This window comes from Drosophila tropicalis, unplaced genomic scaffold (genome assembly GCF_018151085.1).
Source record: "Drosophila tropicalis isolate 14030-0801.00 unplaced genomic scaffold, ASM1815108v1 contig_845, whole genome shotgun sequence".
NCBI classification, from domain to species: Eukaryota; Metazoa; Arthropoda; class Insecta; order Diptera; family Drosophilidae; genus Drosophila; species Drosophila tropicalis.
The window spans coordinates 2217877-2238591 of NW_027173338.1; the positions used below are offsets into that span (position 1 = coordinate 2217877).

The 20715-nt window shown below is 36.9% G+C and overlaps 2 protein-coding genes across 15 annotated transcripts; both read right to left on the bottom strand.

Annotated features, from left to right (window-relative positions):
* On the bottom strand, nucleotides 1-16562 carry crol (crooked legs). Of its 12 annotated transcripts, none has more exons than XM_068295675.1 (9): nucleotides 16509-16562; nucleotides 12788-12876; nucleotides 9770-9853; nucleotides 8159-9593; nucleotides 5702-5869; nucleotides 5220-5390; nucleotides 3701-4438; nucleotides 2799-3011; nucleotides 1-2679 (listed from the first exon to the last, which is right to left on the bottom strand). In XM_068295675.1, the coding sequence occupies exons 4-9, from the start codon at nucleotides 9336-9338 to the stop codon at nucleotides 2033-2035; spliced, it is 3117 nt and encodes a 1038-aa protein (XP_068151776.1). In that variant the 5' UTR covers nucleotides 9339-9593; nucleotides 9770-9853; nucleotides 12788-12876; nucleotides 16509-16562; the 3' UTR covers nucleotides 1-2032. The 12 variants fall into 12 exon arrangements, with proteins under 12 accessions (XP_068151776.1, XP_068151783.1, XP_068151778.1 ...); XM_068295682.1 differs by lacking the exon at nucleotides 16509-16562 and adding an exon at nucleotides 15227-15400 and having other exon boundaries at nucleotides 8768-9593; XM_068295677.1 differs by lacking the exon at nucleotides 16509-16562 and adding an exon at nucleotides 15227-15400 and having other exon boundaries at nucleotides 8243-9593.
* A 92-nt stretch (nucleotides 16563-16654) lies between these two features.
* CycY (cyclin Y) lies at nucleotides 16655-20516 on the bottom strand. 3 transcript variants are annotated; one of them, XM_068294333.1, is made up of 3 exons: nucleotides 20492-20516; nucleotides 18196-19332; nucleotides 16655-18034 (listed from the first exon to the last, which is right to left on the bottom strand). In XM_068294333.1, exons 2-3 carry the CDS (start codon nucleotides 19028-19030, stop codon nucleotides 17652-17654), a joined length of 1218 nt encoding a protein of 405 aa, XP_068150434.1. In that variant the 5' UTR covers nucleotides 19031-19332; nucleotides 20492-20516; the 3' UTR covers nucleotides 16655-17651. The 3 variants fall into 3 exon arrangements, with proteins under 3 accessions (XP_068150434.1, XP_068150433.1, XP_068150432.1); XM_068294332.1 differs by lacking the exon at nucleotides 20492-20516 and adding an exon at nucleotides 20286-20473; XM_068294331.1 differs by lacking the exon at nucleotides 20492-20516 and adding an exon at nucleotides 20234-20473.
* Between the last annotated feature and the right edge of the window lie 199 nt (nucleotides 20517-20715).

Below are 20715 nucleotides of genomic sequence, written 5' to 3' on the forward strand. Positions count from 1 at the left end.
TTTTGTAAAATTTAAAGCAGATATGTTGTTGCTTGTGGCGCTTTTTCTTTTATTTTTCATTCGTTATCTCGGTTTTCACTTTTCCATTCTCATTCATCAATCATGTTTTCAACATAAGCACAGTTAAATGTTTCGTTTGTTTTTCTTTTGTTTTTGTTTAATTGTTTAGAGTTGTGCCTAGTTATTCATATATATATCTAAATATATATGGGGTTTTTTTTTTTTTTTGTTAACTTTAATAGTGGGGTAATAACTTGTTGTTATAATTCTTTTCATCAGTTAGTTCATACATCTATTTATGTTTATATATGTGTATGCATATATATCCATTATCGTAATTTTAATCATAATGATAGTGTGCTGCTCATCATTCAGCCAAACATGATCTTTCTAATCATTATCCATCTACGTCTTCATCTCATTGTTTTTTCTTTTCTTTTTTTGTTTTAGTAGTTCAACTAACATTAAATATAATAATAATTTATTTTCTCCTTTTTTTAATTCTCCTTGCTTATTCTCATTCTCTGTTCGTTAGTTATTTTAATCATTATTTTCGACTTAAGCTTACGTTTTTTTTCGTTTTGTTTTTAATATTTATATATTTAATTATGTATGTATGCATGGGGGAGTTGGAGGGGGGATTAAGACTAATGATCTAATACGCCTTCAATCGTTTGAATAGATTTGTTACATTCTCTATAAAGGAGAGGGGGAATATCCTCAATATTTTTTAACTGGGCTATGCTTTACCGATCCTTTGCATGTACGTGTTTATGCGTTTATGATTTGCCTTACAAAATGCATAAAAATAATACAATTAGCATGTTCTTGTTGTTGTAGTTGTTGATTTTGAAAATGGATTTTTTTTTCCAAATTTTGTTTGTTTTTTTTTTTTCGTGTGTTATATACAAACTATAAAGTATATAATATATTTTTGTTATATATGTATATATATATAGTACGATGATAGGTCTATTATATTATATATGAATGAGAAGGATGAAAGTATGTGGTCTGTTTCTATAAGCTAAAACTTAAAGGGACATCATAAAAATACATGATAAGCTTTCGCTGCTGCTGGTTACAAAGTTAAGCCATATACAATATGTATTTATACTATATACACATATACATATGCATTTTGAGTATGCACATATATGTGTATATATATATATAGATCTATTTATATGTATAGAGGGAGGAAGTCTGGGAGTGATTTTAGCACAGCTAAATGTTTGTCCACAAACCCGTCTCAGATACATTTCAGAAATGTATGAGAGACGTTTTTAAAACAAATTAGACGCTATGCGCCTAAAAGATTGCATAGATACACATAGAGAAAGAGAACGATGGATAAAAAGAGATACAGTGAGAAAAAAAGTGGAAAGACAGGGGAGAAAAAACGGAAAATGAGATGGTTCGTTATTTCTTTTCTTTTTTTTTTTTTTTTTGTTTTTTCATATCTTGTATTGCACTTTAAAGTTTTTGTAGAGAATAAAGTTTAAGGAAGGAAGAAATGCAATATTCATTTCTGATTCCAAATCTCGATCTTATATCCGAATATCAAGTAATTCTCATCAATAAGATTTGAGAGAGATTAATGAACTTTCTGATTGATTGGGATTGATTTGAGATTTTGTTGTTTTTGTTTATCGCACATATGTAGATCAAAATATATATCTTCTTATATCCCAATCCCTGATACATTTAGTTAGATACCTACTTCTTTACGGCTTAGATACAGCGTAACCAGCGCGCTGTTAAAAAACTACTTTTTATACTATAAACTAGCTGCTTATGCGTGGATAGACGACGTTGCTTCAGTTGGCCTGTCTGTTGCTTCTGCATCATCATTACGCCACCAACAATCATTGGATCCCCATAACGATTGTCCTCCTTATCCGCTGTTCGCTCTTCACCAAGCTGTTGCCACTGCTGATGAGGAGGTGGGTGTGGTGGTGGTGTTGTTGGAGTTGTTGTTGTTGTTACTGTTATTGTTGTTGGTTGCAAAGCCCTGCAATAGAGGCTACTGTTAGTAAACCACCGGATGTTGTTCCACATTGGCCGGCAAATGTTGCAATTGCATGGCTGCACGTGCCAAAGCACTGGGATCACTGATCAAGGCAATCGGCACTGGCGGAGGTTGTTGTTGTTGCGGCGGCGGCTGGGACTGGGGATGTGGCTGTTGTTGCTGATGATGATGTTGCTGTTGCTGTTGTTGCTGTTGTTGTTGCTGCTGCTGCTGTTGTTGCTGCTGCTGATGCTGTTGCTGCTGACGATGTTGTTCCTGTTGATGATGCTGCGCTGCCTGTTGAATGGATAGTTGCAAGAGCTGTTGCTGTTGCTGCAATTGCTGTTGCTGCTGCTGATGGGCAGCCACTTGTTGCTGATGATGCGCTGCCACTTGTTGCTGGTGATGAACAGCCGCTGCCTGATGTTGTTGCTGTGCGGCAGCGGCAGCTGCAGCAGCTGCTTGTTGCTGGACGGCAGCGGCGGCGGCTGCTTGCTGCTTCTGTGATTGCGATTGCTGTTGAGCCGCCGCTGCAGCATTATGAGAAATCAAAGTTGATGTCACCAGCGGCACCAGACCCGGCGTCAGTTGGGCTCCACCGGCTCCGGCTGCTCCTCCCGATGTTATCTGTTGTATGGTGTGCATCGTTGTCGCCGAATGGTGGGGAACTGAAATTTTAGATAGTATGGACGCATTAGAAGTTGCCAAAAGTTTCACGACACATAACGCTAATGAAGCGCTGCCTGTTTTGTGCATTGTCTCAAAAATTGAGTGTATGCCGACTCACTTATAATCGGTTTCACTTCCTGTTTGACTTGTGTCAGCACACCGGCTGGTATTTGCGGATGTGGATGTACTGGTGGTGGCGGCATCATAGCATCCGGATGGTTCATCTTCATGTGTCGCTTCAAATTACCGCGCTCAACGAACGCCTTGCTGCACAGTGTGCACGCGTGCGGTTTCTCGCCCGAATGGGATCGCATATGCGAGACCAAGTGACCTGTGAAATACACAATGAAAGCGACATCAAGATCTGGTATGGTATCAATTAAAAAAAAAATGGGGCGACAAAAGAAACTAAAAGAATCAATACACATCTATTCCACTTAATTTTTCAATAAATCCTATAAAATAAAATCTTATCCATTTAAATAATCAATATTGATGTGAGCAGTTAACTTAAAACTGACAAGTGAGATTCTACTCTAACAACAAAGTCTTATTTCGGTTCGATATCGTTCTTCTAAACATGATTCAAACTTAAAGGAGATCCTGGAAGATTCCAGGTTGACGTCTTTCAACCATATCTAGGTTGTGGGTGTATCATATATACAGTTGGCATGATAGTCTTTGCCTTCTAAGGAGTACAATCTACAGAAAAAGTTCACTGTTTTGACTGGTCTTAGTCATTGGACTCTTCTTCCCTTGACGAACATGCGGAAGAAACCTACAACTGTCTGAGCTATTCCGCGCACCTTTCATTTCATCTTTTGAGCCAGGATCGGTTTGACAAAATGATTTCAAACTGTTACAGTTACAGTTTCATTTAAAGTCCTTAATATATGTAGTTTTTTTTAAAGACGAAAGGAAAGATAAAGAAGGCGCTAGGGGAGACTATGCTGCACTATGCATTTGAATTTTGGTCCTTTAATAACTGACAACAACTTAATATTTAGGCAGAGTACTTACCTTTACATATAAAGTTTTTGGGACACTTTTCGCATGAAAACGGACGCTCCATTTCCTGGCCCTTGGTATGGCTACGCTGATGGAACAATAGATTGCCCTTGAGTGGAAACGATTTGCCGCATGTTTCGCATGTGAAAGGACGATCGCCTGTATGGCAACGTGACATATGATTGATCAGATGCTCCTTGCGAGTAAACGGCTTATTGCAGACATTGCAACAATGCGGATTATCGCTAGAGTGTTGACGCATATGATTATTGAGATGCTCCTTTCGTGTGAATGTCTTCTGGCAATATTCGCACTTGTGCGGCGAATCTCCCGTATGCAAACGCACATGATTTGTCAAATGCTCCTTGCGTGTGAATGTCTTCTTGCAGTAGGAGCAACGATGCGGTGAGTCGCCAGTATGCTGGCGCACATGATTCGTCAGATGCTCCTTGCGTGTGAACGTCTTGGTGCAATAGGTGCACTTGTGCGGCGATTCGCCTGTATGTTGCCGTACATGATTAACCATGTGATCTTTGCGCGTGAACGCTTTTGTGCAGTACGTGCACTTGAACGGTGTCTCACCCGTGTGCTGACGAATGTGATTGACCAGATGCTCCTTGCGTGTAAAGGTCTTCATGCAGTAGGAGCAGCGATGGGGCGATTCACCCGTGTGCTGACGCACGTGATTTAACAGATGTTCCTTGCGCGTAAACGTCTTGGAGCAGAAATCGCAACGATGCGGCGTCTCGCCTGCTTGCATGGCAATGAGAAATGACAAAATAATAAATATTTTAGAGATTAGTAATCATCGTCACTGATAAGGTTATTTATATTTCGTTTGATATGTTATTTTATTTATGGCGTAAAGAAACACATAAATTCTTAACGAAAATCTAATTGAGGAAGGTGAGATACATGTAACATTTGAATTAATCATTTAAAAGTTTAAAACAGAATTTTATCTTTTTACAAGCGAAGCGAAAACTTGTTTCTTTTTCTTTTTAAACATTTTTAACAGATTAATATATTTGTTTTAATTTAGGTTTATAGAATAAAAAGACCCTAAAAAAAGGTTTTAAGGACCTCAGAAAGATAGTTTGCACATTCGTCATATTTTATTATAGAAATGACAAAAGATAAAATTAATATTATTTTAAAGTTCAAGGAAACCGAATTTCAGTAATAGAAATTAAAGAATTCTTTCATTTAAAAAATATTTTTCTTTTAAGTTCAAGCTTTTACATGTATCTCCCCCCTTTAGCCAAATTTAGATTTTTGTCTAACTTTTTTTTTTTTTTTTAGCTCATTCAACGAGATTCAACTTGGTTTTTGAACATTTTCAAGTTAACTAAATTTTATTTCTACTTTGATTTCTGATTCGGAAGAGGATCTCATGAGATCAATGCCATAACATAACAATGAAATAATTTCTTAACGCCTCTTTAATTGTTGATCTTTTTATCTATAAGTTAGTTTTTTTTTGTATTTTTTTATATTGGTTTTTGTGAACGGAACGAAAGAGGGATCTCACCCGTGTGCTGGTGTATGTGATTGGTCAGATGCTCCTTGCGTGTGAACGTCTTACTGCAGTAGGTGCAGCGATGCGGTGATTCACCCGTATGCTGGCGCACGTGATTTAATAAATGCTCCTTGCGCGTAAACGTCTTGGAGCAGAAATCGCACCGGTGCGGCGTCTCGCCTGCTTGCATTGCAAAGAGAAGAGATTTGGAAAACGGAAAGAGTTTTTAATAAGCATTTGCTTAAACGTTTTTTAGGTGTCTTCATTTATTCAAAATTTAATTCAGTTGAATCTCCTGGCTGAGCTTTATTTATTTGTTCCCTTCTTTTTTTTTTTTTGATCCACGTGCCCCCAACAAAAGGAAACCCTAAATACGTTATTTGCTGGCTGTTGCTAATCGATCATTCGGGCTAATTTTTGCAAGGATCAAAAGGGATCTCAATTTTTGTTTGTTTCTTTTTAGTTGGAGTTCGATTCTAGTATTATCTCTTTACCTGTATGCCAGAGTATGTGATTGGTAAAGTGTTCCTTGCGGCTAAAGCTCTTGCCGCAAATTTCACAGCGAAACGGTGTCTCGTTTGTATGGGAGCGCATATGATTAGCTAGATGCTCCTTGCGTGTGTATTTCTTGCCACAGACATCACACTGATGCGGTGTTTGACCTGGATTTATTTATTTTTGGGGTAAGCGGAATAGAAAAAGACAAAGAAATAACGTAAAGGGTAATGGGTTTTAGCATATTGAACTATTCAAGTGTTTGATTATTAGGCGCGCGCAAGCATTTCTATAAAAACAAAAATAATTTACAATTTACTAAAGAGAAAAAAACCAAAAAGAAAAACAAATACAAATACAAATGATAAAACAAAAAAATAAAAGAAAATAGTTTTTTTTTCGTTTGTTGTTTTTGTTACCCCCCGTTTTATGTGTGGTGGTGTGAAAACTGGGCCGTGGCTTGCGTTAAATTTCGAACGAAGCGAACGGAGGCTGGCTTGGGCATATGGACGTGGGCGTGGTGGTCTGGTGAAGCAATAGTATGATGGTGTTGGATGTGGGATGTGTGTGTGTGTGGGTAAAATGCGTGTGTGTGATTTTGTAAGTGTATGCGATTGTGTAAGTGAGTAAGTGTGTGTGTGTTCACTCTGTGTTCCACTCTACATATATGCTGATCTACAGGATGCAGTTTGTTGTATCTCTTGTTCTTTCTTTGATGTAGAACGTGAAGTTCTTCTGTTTCTGGTTTTCCAGACGCCACAAATACTAGACTGGACTTCTTTAGATGTAAATTCAAGTTGTGTACGTGTGGGTGTCCGACAGCGTGCGTGCGTGTGTCTATATATGTGTGTATGTGTCTCCAGCTTTGGATTATGTCGCAAATTTTTGGGTTAACAACAACACAGACGTCGGCAAATCGACAAGCAGCAACAACAAACTTCTTTTTTTTCTCTTTTACTTTTTTTGTTTTGTATTTTTTTGGGACAAAGATTTTAAAATAAAGTTAGAGTATACTACATATGGAGCACCCTGTGTTCACAGCAATGAGAGAGGTAGTAGAAAGAGCGTAGAGACAAAAGTTTACACAGACGATACACATACATATATAAAAGTAAGTAAATATACATATATATTGCACAAATAAGGATATGTGGTGATATATGGAAATGATCGTAGTTTGTTTCATAGGATTCACTAGGAAATAGTGTGAATGGATTGGATGAATGAATGAATGATTGGATGGATGCATGATGGTTATGATGATGATGATGAGTGGTGATGATCTCTGGAAGGGATGTGTGATGTGATGATTATGTCTGAGGGAGGAAAATGAGCGGTATATGAGCGAGTGAGCGTGTTTCTTATTATGTTTGGTTTGGTTTTCTAGTAAATTTTGTTTTTTGATCAAAAAAAAAAGCACGAACGTTTTTCTTTTTCTGCAAACTTTTCAGTTAATATTGAGGTTTTTTTTAAACAGTTTATGATTTCAAGAGAAGAGTATTAAGAATATTTTTATTTTTTTTATTTTTTGAATAAATAAGATTTTTAATTTTCTTGAATTAAATGGTGTTAAAAATCATTGATAAACAACATTTTAAGATCTATTTGAAGATTTTAAAACTTTACGAATAATAATTCATTAAAATTTATATATTTTGCAGATTTTTTCACAAATTTTGTATCCTTTTTTTGAATTTTTTTTTAAATTTAAATGGTTTTTGAAATGTAGAACAAAAATGTTGCATCTTAAAGAGTTTTTTTAAAGATATTTTATATTTTTTTTTAATTAATCGTTTGATAGAAACAAAGTTTCAAATATTTTTAAATATAACCTGTGTTTTCAGTCTTATATTGAGTTCCGAAATGTTTAAATAATATCTGGATCTTTTTGAAGCAAGATCTAACAACTATATAAAATGCATTTGATTGAATTTTTTGTAATTGTGTGAAAAAAAAACGTTCGTTTGTTTCAAGCATTAGTTTTGGAATTAAGTACACAAAAGGTTGAAGGAGAGACTAAGGATGTGAGAAGGAACATAAGCACAAGCAATGAGAAAGCGACAGAAACAGATGGTGATTGGGATATATATATATATATGGGAGAATACGTGGTGGAGTGGACGCACGATGAGTTTTGGTTTTTTATTTTTTTGGTAATATTGTTTGCGGTGCTTGTTGTTAAAAAAATTGATTGATTTTTAGGTTGATTGGTTTTTGGTGTGATGTAGTAGTAGTAGTAGTGATGGGGCATTGATACTAGTAGTTGTAGTTGCTTTCGTTTCTATATATATTATAGGCTGTTGTTTCTTTTTTTTTTTTTTTTTTTTTGGTTTTCTATGATCTGATTTCTATTGAGATTGGATTTGTTTGGATTCTGTGTTTTTTAATTTTTTCATTTATAATTTGGCGCTCGCCGCTCGCCGCATTTGTCCGCCCCCAGACCAAATCACACTCACCAGTGTGCCACATGTAGTGGTTAACATAGTGTTCCTTGCGCGTAAAGGACTTCTTACAAATATCGCAACGATGTGGCGTCTCACCCGTGTGTTTGCGCACATGGTTAACCATATGCTCCTTGCGCGTAAACGTCTTTGCGCAGTACTGGCAACGGAAGGGCGTTTCACCCGTGTGCGAACGAAAATGATTGTCCAGATGCTCTTTGCGGGCAAATGTCTTTTGGCAAATGGTGCAGGCGAATGGTTTGTCCGTTGAATGACGCTTCATATGCCGCTCCAGGCTGGTGTTATTAGCGAAGACATTGAAGCAAACGATGCAGGTGAACATCGGTCCGCCAATATGGATTTTACCATGTCGTGTCAGATCCTGCGATGTGGTAAAGCCCTGACCGCAAACCTGACACATAAACGGTTTCCGTTCGCTATGATAGCGACGATGGACAATAAGCTGATAGCGAAACTGGAACATCTTGCCACATATATCGCAGACATGCGTACCCGTAGCAATTGGGGTGCCATCAGGGGCTAAGGCCACCTGGGTTTGACCGCCGCCACCAGCGTCCACGTTGCCATGTAGGCCGCCCTCCATTTTAGGCATAAGCAACTCACCCGTTGTGCTCGATGTGGTACCCCCGCCGGCGGCGCCACTAGCGCCGCCACTGCTTCCGGTGGACGAGCTTGTTGTGGTTGTAACTACTCCCGGTATTCCACCAACGCCCACACTACTCGTAGTGGGGACTCCACCAGCTGCTGATGCGGCAGCTGCTGCCGCTGCTGCAGCATTCGCAGATGCCATTACAGCAGCCACGGCTGCATTATTTGTTGTGGCTGCTGCCGCCGCTGCGGCTGCCGCAGCACTCGAGGCATGCGTCTGCGGCGGCAACGGTGGGGGCGGTGGCAACTGTCCACCATGAGCCGCTGCCACCAATTGATGATTGACAACATCTCCATGTATCTTGCCAAAGACTTCATGATATGTAAACAATTGCGAAATATCCTCAATGTTCACTTTATACAATTCCATGCCATGCGGCGGTTTGCCATCTTCTTTAATCTCCGATTTGGCCAATGATGAGGATGGCGGTGGTGGCCCACCGCCCAAGGTAATAGTGGTGCCTCCAGTGGTAACCACCGGTGCAATTACCGATGGTACCGAACTGGCAGCGCTTACGTGCTGCATTTTTTAGGCCAACTCAATCTCTTAGAGTTTCTTTATGTGGGTTGGTTTGGGTTCAGGGGGAAGGAAATCTGCCCTTTTCTCACTCTCTCTGTCTCCTTTTAGATCCTTGTTTTAAAAATTGCGTGGCACTTTGTTGCTGTAGGTGTGTTGTTGTTGATGATGAATGCTGCTGCTGTTGTTGTTGTAGGGCGCCTACATATTGCTGCTGTTGTTGTTGTTGTTGCTGCTGCTGTCGACTGCCTTTGCTGATTGTGGCTACAACAAACAAAAAATGCAAGTGATAATAGTTTGAAGGTGTTTGAAGTCACTTTGTCATTTTGCAAGATGCTCAGAAATATGAAAAGTAGCAGGTGTTGATTTCAAGATGCAAGAATTCAAAATAATATATGTATTTTTGTGTTTTTTTTTTTTTTTTTTTGTTGAGCATTTACCATGTATATATGGAGCTGCTGTTCAAGTTTATCCTTTTGTTGAATATGTTGTTGTTGTCCTGGTTTTTCCCGCAGGTTGTTCACCTAAAAAATTAAGACAATATGTTTAATTCTATCTTGGATATTTGTGGTTGGACTTTAAGTTCTAAAATTATAGAATTTTGTTATAGATATTTATTTATGCTACATTAAAGTAACTGTTAACTTAAATTAATTGATTAAAACTTACTCATTTTTTTAAGATAATTGAATTTAAGCTAACATACACGATTTAAAATAAATGCTCTCCAAAATATATAAATTTTTATACATACATATGTACATACATACATATGTATTCTATTATATATGTACAAATATTAATAAATGCACTGAACTAGATGCACAAATCCCACAAAATAAATCGAATTAAACCTGCCCAAACAGGCAAATTGATCTAGCCATATCTGTCCGTCTGTAAAAACACCTATACTTCAATATCTAGAAGAACTAGTGGAATCAAATTTAATAAGTCGACTCGTATTCACATAGTATATTCAAGTTAGCAGCCACGCCTCATTCCGCCTATGTAATCAAAACAAAAAGTAGTTTGAATATACATATAAAAAACTTAAATTTATTAACATTGGTTATTTCTTGTTTTAGGGGCTTATCTCTATAAGACTCCGACTATATTTGTTTATTCGTTTAATGTTTCAAAAGTGTATGAATATTGGACTAAGAAATCATAGTCAGAACACTAAAACTTTAGTTTGTGTAGTCAATACTGCAGGGTAGAACGACATTAGAAAAGATGACAAGTGCTTAAATGAAATAATGTGAAGCTGATGAAGGAGTTTGAGGTGTAACAACCCTTTACATGAACATACATGCGTTGTGTATATAGATTTATATATTTGCATATATTTATGTAATTATGCAAGTACAGTTGGCCAAAAACACTGTCACACACACACACACACACACACACAAACATATATACATTTGTATATCCACATTAAAACAAAGTAAATATGTTGGCCAGTTTATCGATTTTGCATTAAAAGTTCTATAAATTGCCCATTAGTAAAAACCACAAGCAGCAGAGCAGGGCCCCATATAGAGAGTAGACCATACCTCAAACCCCAAAGACACAGAACAAATGGAAATAACTTTATATAAATTGTAAAAGGCAAAATGAGAGAGAGACGACACACAGAGGGCGGGAGACAGAGAGATACAGCAGCGTGAGAGAAGAAGAGCAAAGGGAAAAGAGACAAGAAAAGGGAGTGGAGCTAGAATCGAGCCGAGGAGCCTCGCCTTGGTTTTCTAGTTTCATTTTTTTTTTTTTTTTTTTTTTTTTTTTTAATATAAGATAGAAGGGGAGCGGCAACTGCGGGCAGGATTCAGGATTTAGATATCCAATCACAGAGTATGCAAGCAGCAATTTGATAGAAATGTTCAGAGAGCCAAAAAGGGAGAGAACAAATGAGAGAAGCAGGGTAAGAAGGTGGGTGGTGGTGGTGCGGGGGTGATGCGATGGTGCTGATGTAAATATCAAGAAGTACAAATCGATTAAAGACAATGCTGCAGATTGTACGTGTGTGTGTGTGTGCGGCAGGGTGGAAGGCAGGTTATGGGACGAGGATTAGCAAAAGTAAACGCGCATGAGCGGGGAGTGCGGCTGAGGCTGGTTGCTGCTGCCACTGTCTCTGCTAATGTTTGCGTAGGACCCCCCCTCCATCCAGCCATCCAACCAGCAGACTATGTCCTGGCCCTTGCTAAGCGTTTTACAGTTACAGCTTTACACAACGCTAAGCCAGCCAGGATGGAGAGACGGTACGAATTGGAGAAGCTGACGAAGGGGAATTGAATGAATTTACTTCTCTTGACTCTCGCTCCTCTCTCTCTTCAACACTAGTGCTGCTGCTTCTCTCTTTTTTTTTTTTTTTTTGGTGTTTGATTGTTTTTTGCTGGCAAATAATTCAAAGACACCAAAAGAGAGAGAGAAAGAGAGGGAAAAAAGGCACACTCACACACACGCAGAGGGAGCTCTCGCGCGGTGGGGACACAAAAAAAAAGGGCGCCACTTTTTATATGGTGAGGTAGGAATATACTTGTACATATGTCCGTTGGCAACTCCATTTCCCCTCTCTACAATCACCCACCCCCCTTCCTAGTACTAGCCCGGGCAAAGCCGTTTTCTCTTCATTTTCCTCCTCCTCTTCTTTTCCTTCTTCTTGGGCGGGAGCGCGCAAATGTGGCAAAACTATTTGTGTGATAAAAGCTAAGCCTAAAAAAACATAGATCATAGAAATGTGGGCCCAAGAAGAAAAACGTATTATAACCAAATCAAGTAACTGTAAGACAAGTTTGGTATTTAGGGAGGAAAGGCCGGTTTAAAACTGGTGCGTAATGCACCTTAAAATTAACGAGTAAAAATAAACCCGAAAATAAGCAGTAAGGTAATAAATTAACTAAAGTAAAACAAATACCTTTATCGAAAGAATGTAAAAATCCTTAAATAACTTTTCTAGGCAAATTTCTTATATCGGTTATACGATGAATTGAATTATTGTAATTATCTTTAATCCAATAATAAACAAATTTTTACACACATGTACATGCATACATACATATGTATGTATGTATGTTTATTTATCTAAATTGAGTTGGATCCCAAAATTACTAATTACTGGTGACACGTCAACAAATTGAAAATAAAATTAAATGGAGTCATGGCGAATTTGTTTACTACTAAATTATTTTATGTAAACCTTAAATATTTGTAGGTCATAACAATTTTTAAATTATCCAAATATCAATAAATTTAAACAATAATTTTTTATTAACTATCTAACAAAAACCTATTAATCGTTTTTTAAGTTGTGAAATTAATAAAAGATTATCTTAATAATATTATTCGTATGAATTTGAATTACTTTTTGTTTGATGAAAAAATAAAATTATTTACATCTAATTTATTTGAATATTCTAATATTAGAAAGTTAATTTATTAAACATGGACACTTAACTCACCTCATGTAATTGAACTTCTTTTTGTTAATCCTTGCATTTTCGCTTGTTTGTTTTGCCATGCTCTCCAGGAGCTGATTAAATATTTATTTCTGTAATGTAAAAGAAAACAGAAAAAGGAATGAAATAATAATAATAAATCCCAGAAAAAAAGCAACAAGTTTGTGTTCTTTTTTTTTTTTGTTGTTGTTTCTGATGTGTTGATGTTTACGCGAATAAAAAAAAAGAAAATATCAAACACAATCCGCGCGCGGTACAGTTTTACCCCCGCAAACACAAGAAGAGACAAAGAAGACAGAAGGAGGCAGCCAGCAGCAGCAAAAAGGTGGAGGCAGCCAGCAGCAGCAAAAAGGTGGAGGCGCAGGGAAAAGAAATAAAAAATCAAGCGAAAACGTTTTTCTTCTTCACCTTTTTGTTTTTTGTAATGCAAAACGGCAAATTAGACATATTCTATTGCCAATTGGGAAGAAAGGGAAAAAGCAGAATAAATAGAGAGAAGAAAAATAAATTCCGAAATGTTAGAATTCGATCAAATTAATTGTATCTATATCTCTATGTAAAAAAAACTAATGTGCATCTGCTAGATTCTAGAATGGGGGGCTGGCTGGTTCGTTTACTTACTCTCCGCCTGCCTCTCTCGTTCGTTCTCTCTCACACACTGGCTCACTCTCTCGTTCAAAAATTTGTATCTTTTTTTGCCTTCCTTTTGCGCTTCTTGTGCACTTTTCTATATGCTTTATTTTGTTGTTCTCTGCTCTCTTCTCCGCCTCGTCGTTTGTTGGCTCACTCTCTCTCTCTCTCCACACTCATCTGCTATTCTCTCACATTATTCATTCCGCCTAAAGCGGAAAACCAATAAAAACGAATTGAATCGCAAAGCGTAAGTACAAAATAAAGCGAAACGAGTAAAGTAAGAAAAAATGAAAGCTGAGAGACGGATGAATAGAGCGAGAGAGCCGTCAAGTGAGAGAGCGGACGAGGGCGGGGGCGAGAGCGAGGCACAACGAGAGCAAGCCACCGTGCAAGAGAGACGAAAGAAGCAACGAAGCGGCGGGTACAGGCCAGTGTTGCTATAATTATTTAAGCAAAAAGCGCTAGATTAGCAAATATGCTTTAAAAATCTGCTTTTTTGAAAATTATTTTATTCGATGTCTATATTCTATCAAATCCTGCTTTTTAATTACAGCATGTGCCCTCAAATCGCATTTGTTTACATGTTTTAGCCTTAGACAATATAATAACTTGAATTATTTCTCGCACTAATAATAAAACACTAGAAAGCAAGTTGTAAAAATTCATAGCAATACTTTATCCATAATGCTTTAGTGGTGTAAAAACTTAAAAAATGTTAATTTATGAATTTTAAATAGAGCTAAATTCGCTGCTTCCCCAAATCTGGTGGGAAAAACTCTAAGACGGCAACACTGGTACAGGCGGCGCGTCGCATACAAGTTTTTCAATTTTTTTTTTTTTTTTGTTGCTTTTATTTCTTTTTGGCTCACAATTCTATGTGTGGTGTGTGCCCCCGAGATCTCGAAACTCGAGTTATAGTTATAATTATGGCGCTGCTTTTGGCTCTTGGCTTTTCCTTTATTTTTAATTTTTGTTTTAGCAGGAAAAAAGAGACCCGCAGACAGTCGGACAAGGAGAGAATGAGTGTCAAGAGACACAACACACACACACACGCAGAAATTTTCATTACAGACAATTAGTGTGCATTTCATAATTGTTTAACAAAATAAAACAGACTTTGTATACCCCACACCCCTCTCTAAAAAACACACACACACATAAACATGTGTGTGTGCAATACATCTAAGCAAATCAGAAAGAAAAAATTATTCACATCCAATTGTGTAAATAAAAATGCTTTGTATGAATTCTTATTGGCAGCTTTCCGTGTAGTCATATCTGGCCTAGCATATGGTAGCGAAAATTAACAAATTTTCCATAAAAAAAGACATATTTTGGTATCCATTGTGCAGCAGAGTTGGAGCGGCTATTAATGCATTTTGTTGGTTTTTTCATTTTTATTTAATTCTCATAAAAATTCAAATGCAACCCTGCGCCGCCAATAAGAATTGACAACGATGATGACGTTAATGGGAACTCTGCCTATGTATGTATTCACACGAACTCACACGAACACACTCACGCACACATATTTTATAGGCGGGCTCACTCACTCACACATATCAAAAGTCGACCGCAAAGTCATTTGATTAATATTACTGAATTTTTCATCTTTCTCTCTCGCTCTTTTGCATTTTAGAATTTTACACTTATTCACTTGCAATTATTATTATTTTTATTTAATTCTTCCGTTTCTCTTTTAACATGCTGCAGTTTTTATGATTTACTCTTCCGTTTTTTTTTTCTTTTCGTGAATGACTTTTTTTCGCTTAAATATTGTTCTTATGACGCCAGTATATGAAAAATTACTTGATTGTGGTGGTTGAGCGCACACACACATACGCTCGCTCTCTCTCTCTCGTTTTGTTCCACTGTATGAGTGTGCGTGTGTTTGTGCAACAGTAGTGGAAAAATCAGAATTCGAAAACGCCGCGCGGGTGAGCGGAGGTAGTGTACAATTGAAAACAAAAACAACACTGACAAAAAAAACGCGACAAGAACACACATGTTCGAGTTTGATTCCTTTGTTGGACGGTGAATTCGCCCAACCAAAATGAATATTCGCCTGAAACGTTTTCAAACCACCACCAAAATAGTGGGGAACCGGTAAAATACCAGTATTTAAACAGTGCATCAATTTAAGGGCTGGAAAACGTCATAACTTCATTTAAAAACCAGAGTATAGTTTCACGGAAAATATCAAAGATGCTAAGTTCGGCTGTGCCGAAGTTTATATACCCTTGCAGTCCACATAAAGTAGAAAAAGGTCATTGTTGTATTCCGAAATCCCTGAAATGTCTCATTAAAATGTTGTTAAACCATGTGTCCCCTCAGATTCGTTACATCGAGGTTCACAGTAAAAAGCAAAATGTTTTAAAACAGAGGACAAAAACTTTTGTTTTATCTTCTTATTTTTGGCGATTTAATATTCTCGTTCTTCCTGCAAGTTTGGAAAGGATACCAAGTCGTGGCTATCGGAGGAGTTAAAAAACTTTGTCACAGCCACTAACTAAAAAAATGAAGATATTCCGATCAGACAAGTCGAGAACGAGGTGAACAAAATGTAAATTTGTCAACACTGTACACCTTTTGAAAAACAGCTGTTTTTTCTAATTATTATTAAAAATTAAATCTTGTTTAATAATTACACTAGTAGAGGTTTTTGGCTACTTTTGGTTTTAAACTCAGGTACCATAGGCTTTTTTGGTTTCGAATAGCTTTAGTAAATGTCTTGGGTTTTTGTCAATACTGGTTTGTTTACAACACCAACTAGGGAAGGGGTAGACTTGTTTATATTAAATTTACTTTGATTATTGCTCTTATGTAGATGAAACAACGTTCTAATATTAAACTTTTATATCACTGAAGATGCGTATATTTCAACATATTGTATAAATATTTTTGTTTTAATCGTTTGGGATTTTTTATCTCACACCTTTAGGCCTCGTCAGCGCAGTGCACAGGTGCGGGGGAGTGAAAAAAGGGCCAGCAGAATACTTTGGTGTAAAGAAACCATTAAAATATACAATCCCAAAGCTAAACTTGATATAAATATGATTTTAAATTCATTATTTGTACACTTTGCACTCACACCGACTATTAACACATTTTTGTTTGTTTGATTCCGCATTTATTTTGTTTACCACACCAACATGCACAAATATGGGTTTCAAAAAGTAATAGGGGGGATGTGGGGAACTAGTTCCATCAGTTATATGGTTAATTTAAAAGAGACAATTTAAACTTGTTATTCTTTGATTCATTTTATTTAGCATTTTTATCGTAAAATAAATTACAAAATAAAATAATTTTTGTTTTGTGGTTTGCATATATAACTTTTATGCTTAAAGATCTAAATATATTATTTTAATATTACTCACAAATCTTTTGTTGTTTTTGGATTAGATATTGCGCTGTAATCGATTTTATGATTTATACTTAACGTCTGGCCGCGCCCCTCTTTTTTTTTTTTTTGTGCCTAAAAGGAAGCAATCGCTTATATTCTTATCAATAAAGCTAAAATTGGAAATAATTCATAATGCAAAATCACAAGTCAAAAAAATCATACAATAATAGGCAGGTAAAAAATATAATAATTAAATTCGTAACACATGTACAGGGAATTCTTTGATTTAAAGGGGGCAAAGGCTAAATAAGCAATCTCTTTTTTTTTACAAGACATTTTCTACTTTTTATATAATCGGTTATTTTTTCTGTTTTTTTTGGCAATTGGTTACGCGCTTCTTAAATTTTCATTTTCGTTTTAGCTTTAAAATCTTCTTCCAAATCTTGTTCATTGCAAATCGGTAGAAATTTGTAAATATATATATATATATATATTACAGTACATCCGTAAATCGAATTGTAGGTATGTATTGTATATATAAAAAAGTGGTCCTTAATTCGAGACGTGTTAAAAACATTTCTTTCTCATAGGTGTTTAAGTGCTGATGGGCTTAAGAGGAAACTTTCTCATAAAGTTGTTTGTTTTTTTTTTTTTCGTTTTATCAAAACTAAATTAGTTATAACAAAGGTATAAAAAAGGAAAATCAAAAAATTGCAAATATTTCTTTGTTTTTAGTTTTCATTTTTGAAGACGATTTCTAGTTACGAAAAATTTAGTAATTCCGATCCGACTCTTTGAACAGTTTTTTTTCTTTTCTTAATTTTGTTTTAGTTTTTCTTTAAATCTTTTTTTGTTTGTTTTTTCTTTTCTTTAGTAGGCTAATATAAATCACGATAATATGGCCACGCTGCGACGCGGACCACCCTGACTGATGTTGTCCATGGAGGACCATTTTTTGATGCCATTTTTCAGTGCCTCCGCCGTGACTTTATCCTGCATCACACGCGACATGGCTTCCAGTTTTTGGGCTCGCTCCTTTGAGAGCGGCTCTGTTGGGAAATTCAATTCATTTGCCTCGGCTAATGTACGCAAATCAAAATAGTATTTGGCATAAACAGAGGATGGTACGTTTATATTGAATTGCAACAGCTCAAGAAATTGTCTCTCCAATTCATTCATATCCTCCACTGTAATGTCCTTGAGTATCTGGCAGTAGTCAACATTCCATACAGCTTGATCATCCCACACTTTTGACGCGAGCAATATGGCACCTGTAAATATAATAAACATTATACTGTAGTTAGATAACAACTAAAGTGTTAAGTACACAATATATGAATCATATCTGAGAAATGAATGATTTCTGAATGTTTTAGTTGACGTTTCTTTATCAAGGTATTCCATAAGAATATACAAAGTATAGTAGACTTACCCAGCACCATGCGTTTCCAATTGCATGGCCCCACATCCAATTCGGCATAGGTTAATAGACGCTCTAAATAGACTAGCGTTATGATTGCACATTCTGCCGTCAATTGGGCGGCATTGAATAGGGTTCGAACAAACTTATAAATTTGTCGATGTTCAGGATTATGTGTATCATAATTGTCTGGAACTGGATCATGGGTCAATGGATGCAGTTTCTCATCAAAGATACTTAATCGACGATCCGAATCACGATTCTTAATATGATAATAAATGGCCAATGAGACACATTTGACAGTATTCTTTAGATTGGGTTGTGAGACAGTGCTATCGTCCAAGTAAATGGTGGAACAAGAGGAACTTTTCTTCATGCCGCCGCAACTGGTGCCACCAGGAGTACTGCCACCACCACCACCGCCTCCTCCGCCACCGGAAATGATACTCGCTTGCTGGGCTATTTGATGTTGTGAACGCTTACGCGTCATGCCACCATTTTCAACTTTTGAACGTTCCAAGAACATTGTAGCCGCTGTTGGATCCACCGATGGATCTTCTTCACCCTCCAGGGCTTCCCTTTCGGAGATGTGTTGCAGATTCTGTTGATTTTCAAAATTATCATTACTTCCTCCCTGCTGATGATGATGATGACCACCACCGTGGCCATGGTGATGATGATGAACAGCCGCTGTTGAGCCACCATGATGATGGCCATCCAATTGATGTTGTGATGTATGTGGCGGATGACTCAATTGATGCCTCTCCTCAAATACCGGTGGCATATCCTTTGATTTGCGATCCGATTGCGGACTGGAGTAAGCACAACAGGAATTCTTATTGCCCATGATGATGAGAAAGGGAGATAGTGTGAGATATAAAATTCAATTTCAATACAATAAATGCAATTCGACTCGTTTGACTAGCTTCTTAAGTGTCGTCTTCTTAGGCAAATTCCTGATTTCCTTCTTTGTTATTCACACTCGAATTCGTCGTTCTGGCTGTCGTGTTTTTTGCAGGTGTTCACACCCTGTTTAGAATTTTGGCACTTGGTCGACGGTTTGGTTGCAAGAACGTATTGGTGTCCATAAGGATGGCAATTGGCATAGTTTATCGTTCCCACAATGAGGGCAAGCTCTCCTCACAACATCTGATTAAAGAGAAAAGTTTCGTTAGATCATAATTGAATCTTTTTCATTAAATTAATGGACAAAAACGATATACATATGAAGATCTGCCAAAGGGGCATGTCATGGGCAATAACCGTTATGTAAAGTCATCTGCTCTTTACCGTTATGATAACCTGTTTACCTTACAGATAACAACAAAAGCGTTTTTCTCTTTCTTATTTGCAATTGATATTTATTTAAATAAAATCCACACAAGAAATTGTTATAAATTTGCCGGTTAAGAGGCGCTTTCCCCTTTCACTAACCCTTCGGTCCACAAACCTACTTCGTATCTGTGATATCGTTTAGATAAGATTCCATTTGTGTTTTTGCTGCTGCTGTTGGGCCTGCAGCATTTATTTACCCAAATGTGGAATTAAAAACCAGATTATTGTGGTAAAAATTAATTAACCCCAGACACGAGACATGAGGAGCAAGTTGTCGTTTGCCTAATTTGGTTTCGTTGTACAAAAAGGGGCGGGGCTTATATCGAAGCGAGCGGTATGTCTACATACATATGTACATATGTATGTACATGTATCTATAGGTGGGTGAGTTAGTTTTTGTTCATGGCGAAAAAGATTGATAAATTCTGTTTTGAATTTTGTCAAACGTTTTGTGCAGAAATTAATCATGGTCTCTAGGTTGGTGGACAACATTGAATGAATGAAAGAATGAATGGAAATGGCAGCAGTGGAAACAAACACACACACACACACACATACGCGCGCACACTAATACACATACAACAAAACACTCTCACACCCACGACTGATTGTTAAAATTTATTTCTTAAATTAAAGTTGGGCTGCTGGCAAACTTTTCGTATTGTCAATCAATAAGCGATTGAAAGTTAACTTTTTCACTGTGCACTCAAATTACCTAATTAATTAAATGTTTTTTCACCCATTTTTAGAGATTTAATGTTTTTTACCCCGTCTTTTTTTTGTGGACTAAGACATGGTCTGGTGTTTTAATATACTTTTATTCACAGAATCTTATTGACTATGTCTCGCAAAGATTCGGTAATTGTAGTAATCCGATCGGAACAGCCTAAAGATTAATTGATATATGTATGCAGACTAAGGGGAAAAGTATATTGTTTAGTTTCGCGAAATTATTAAACCAAAAACTACGCACCAGTATGGTAACACTATTCTCTTCTGAGAGTTGGTATTTTTCTTAGTATTTTTGGTGCTAAGGCGAATTAAAAGTGCTAAGGTTTAAGTCAAACTCCAACCAACTTCGAACGATTGGTGCCAACTTCGAACCGATGTGTCGAACATATGGTGCCAGTGTCGAATCAACACCAACCATTTGAGAAATAATAAAGGGGGGTTTTCTTGTTTGTTTTGACCCTTATT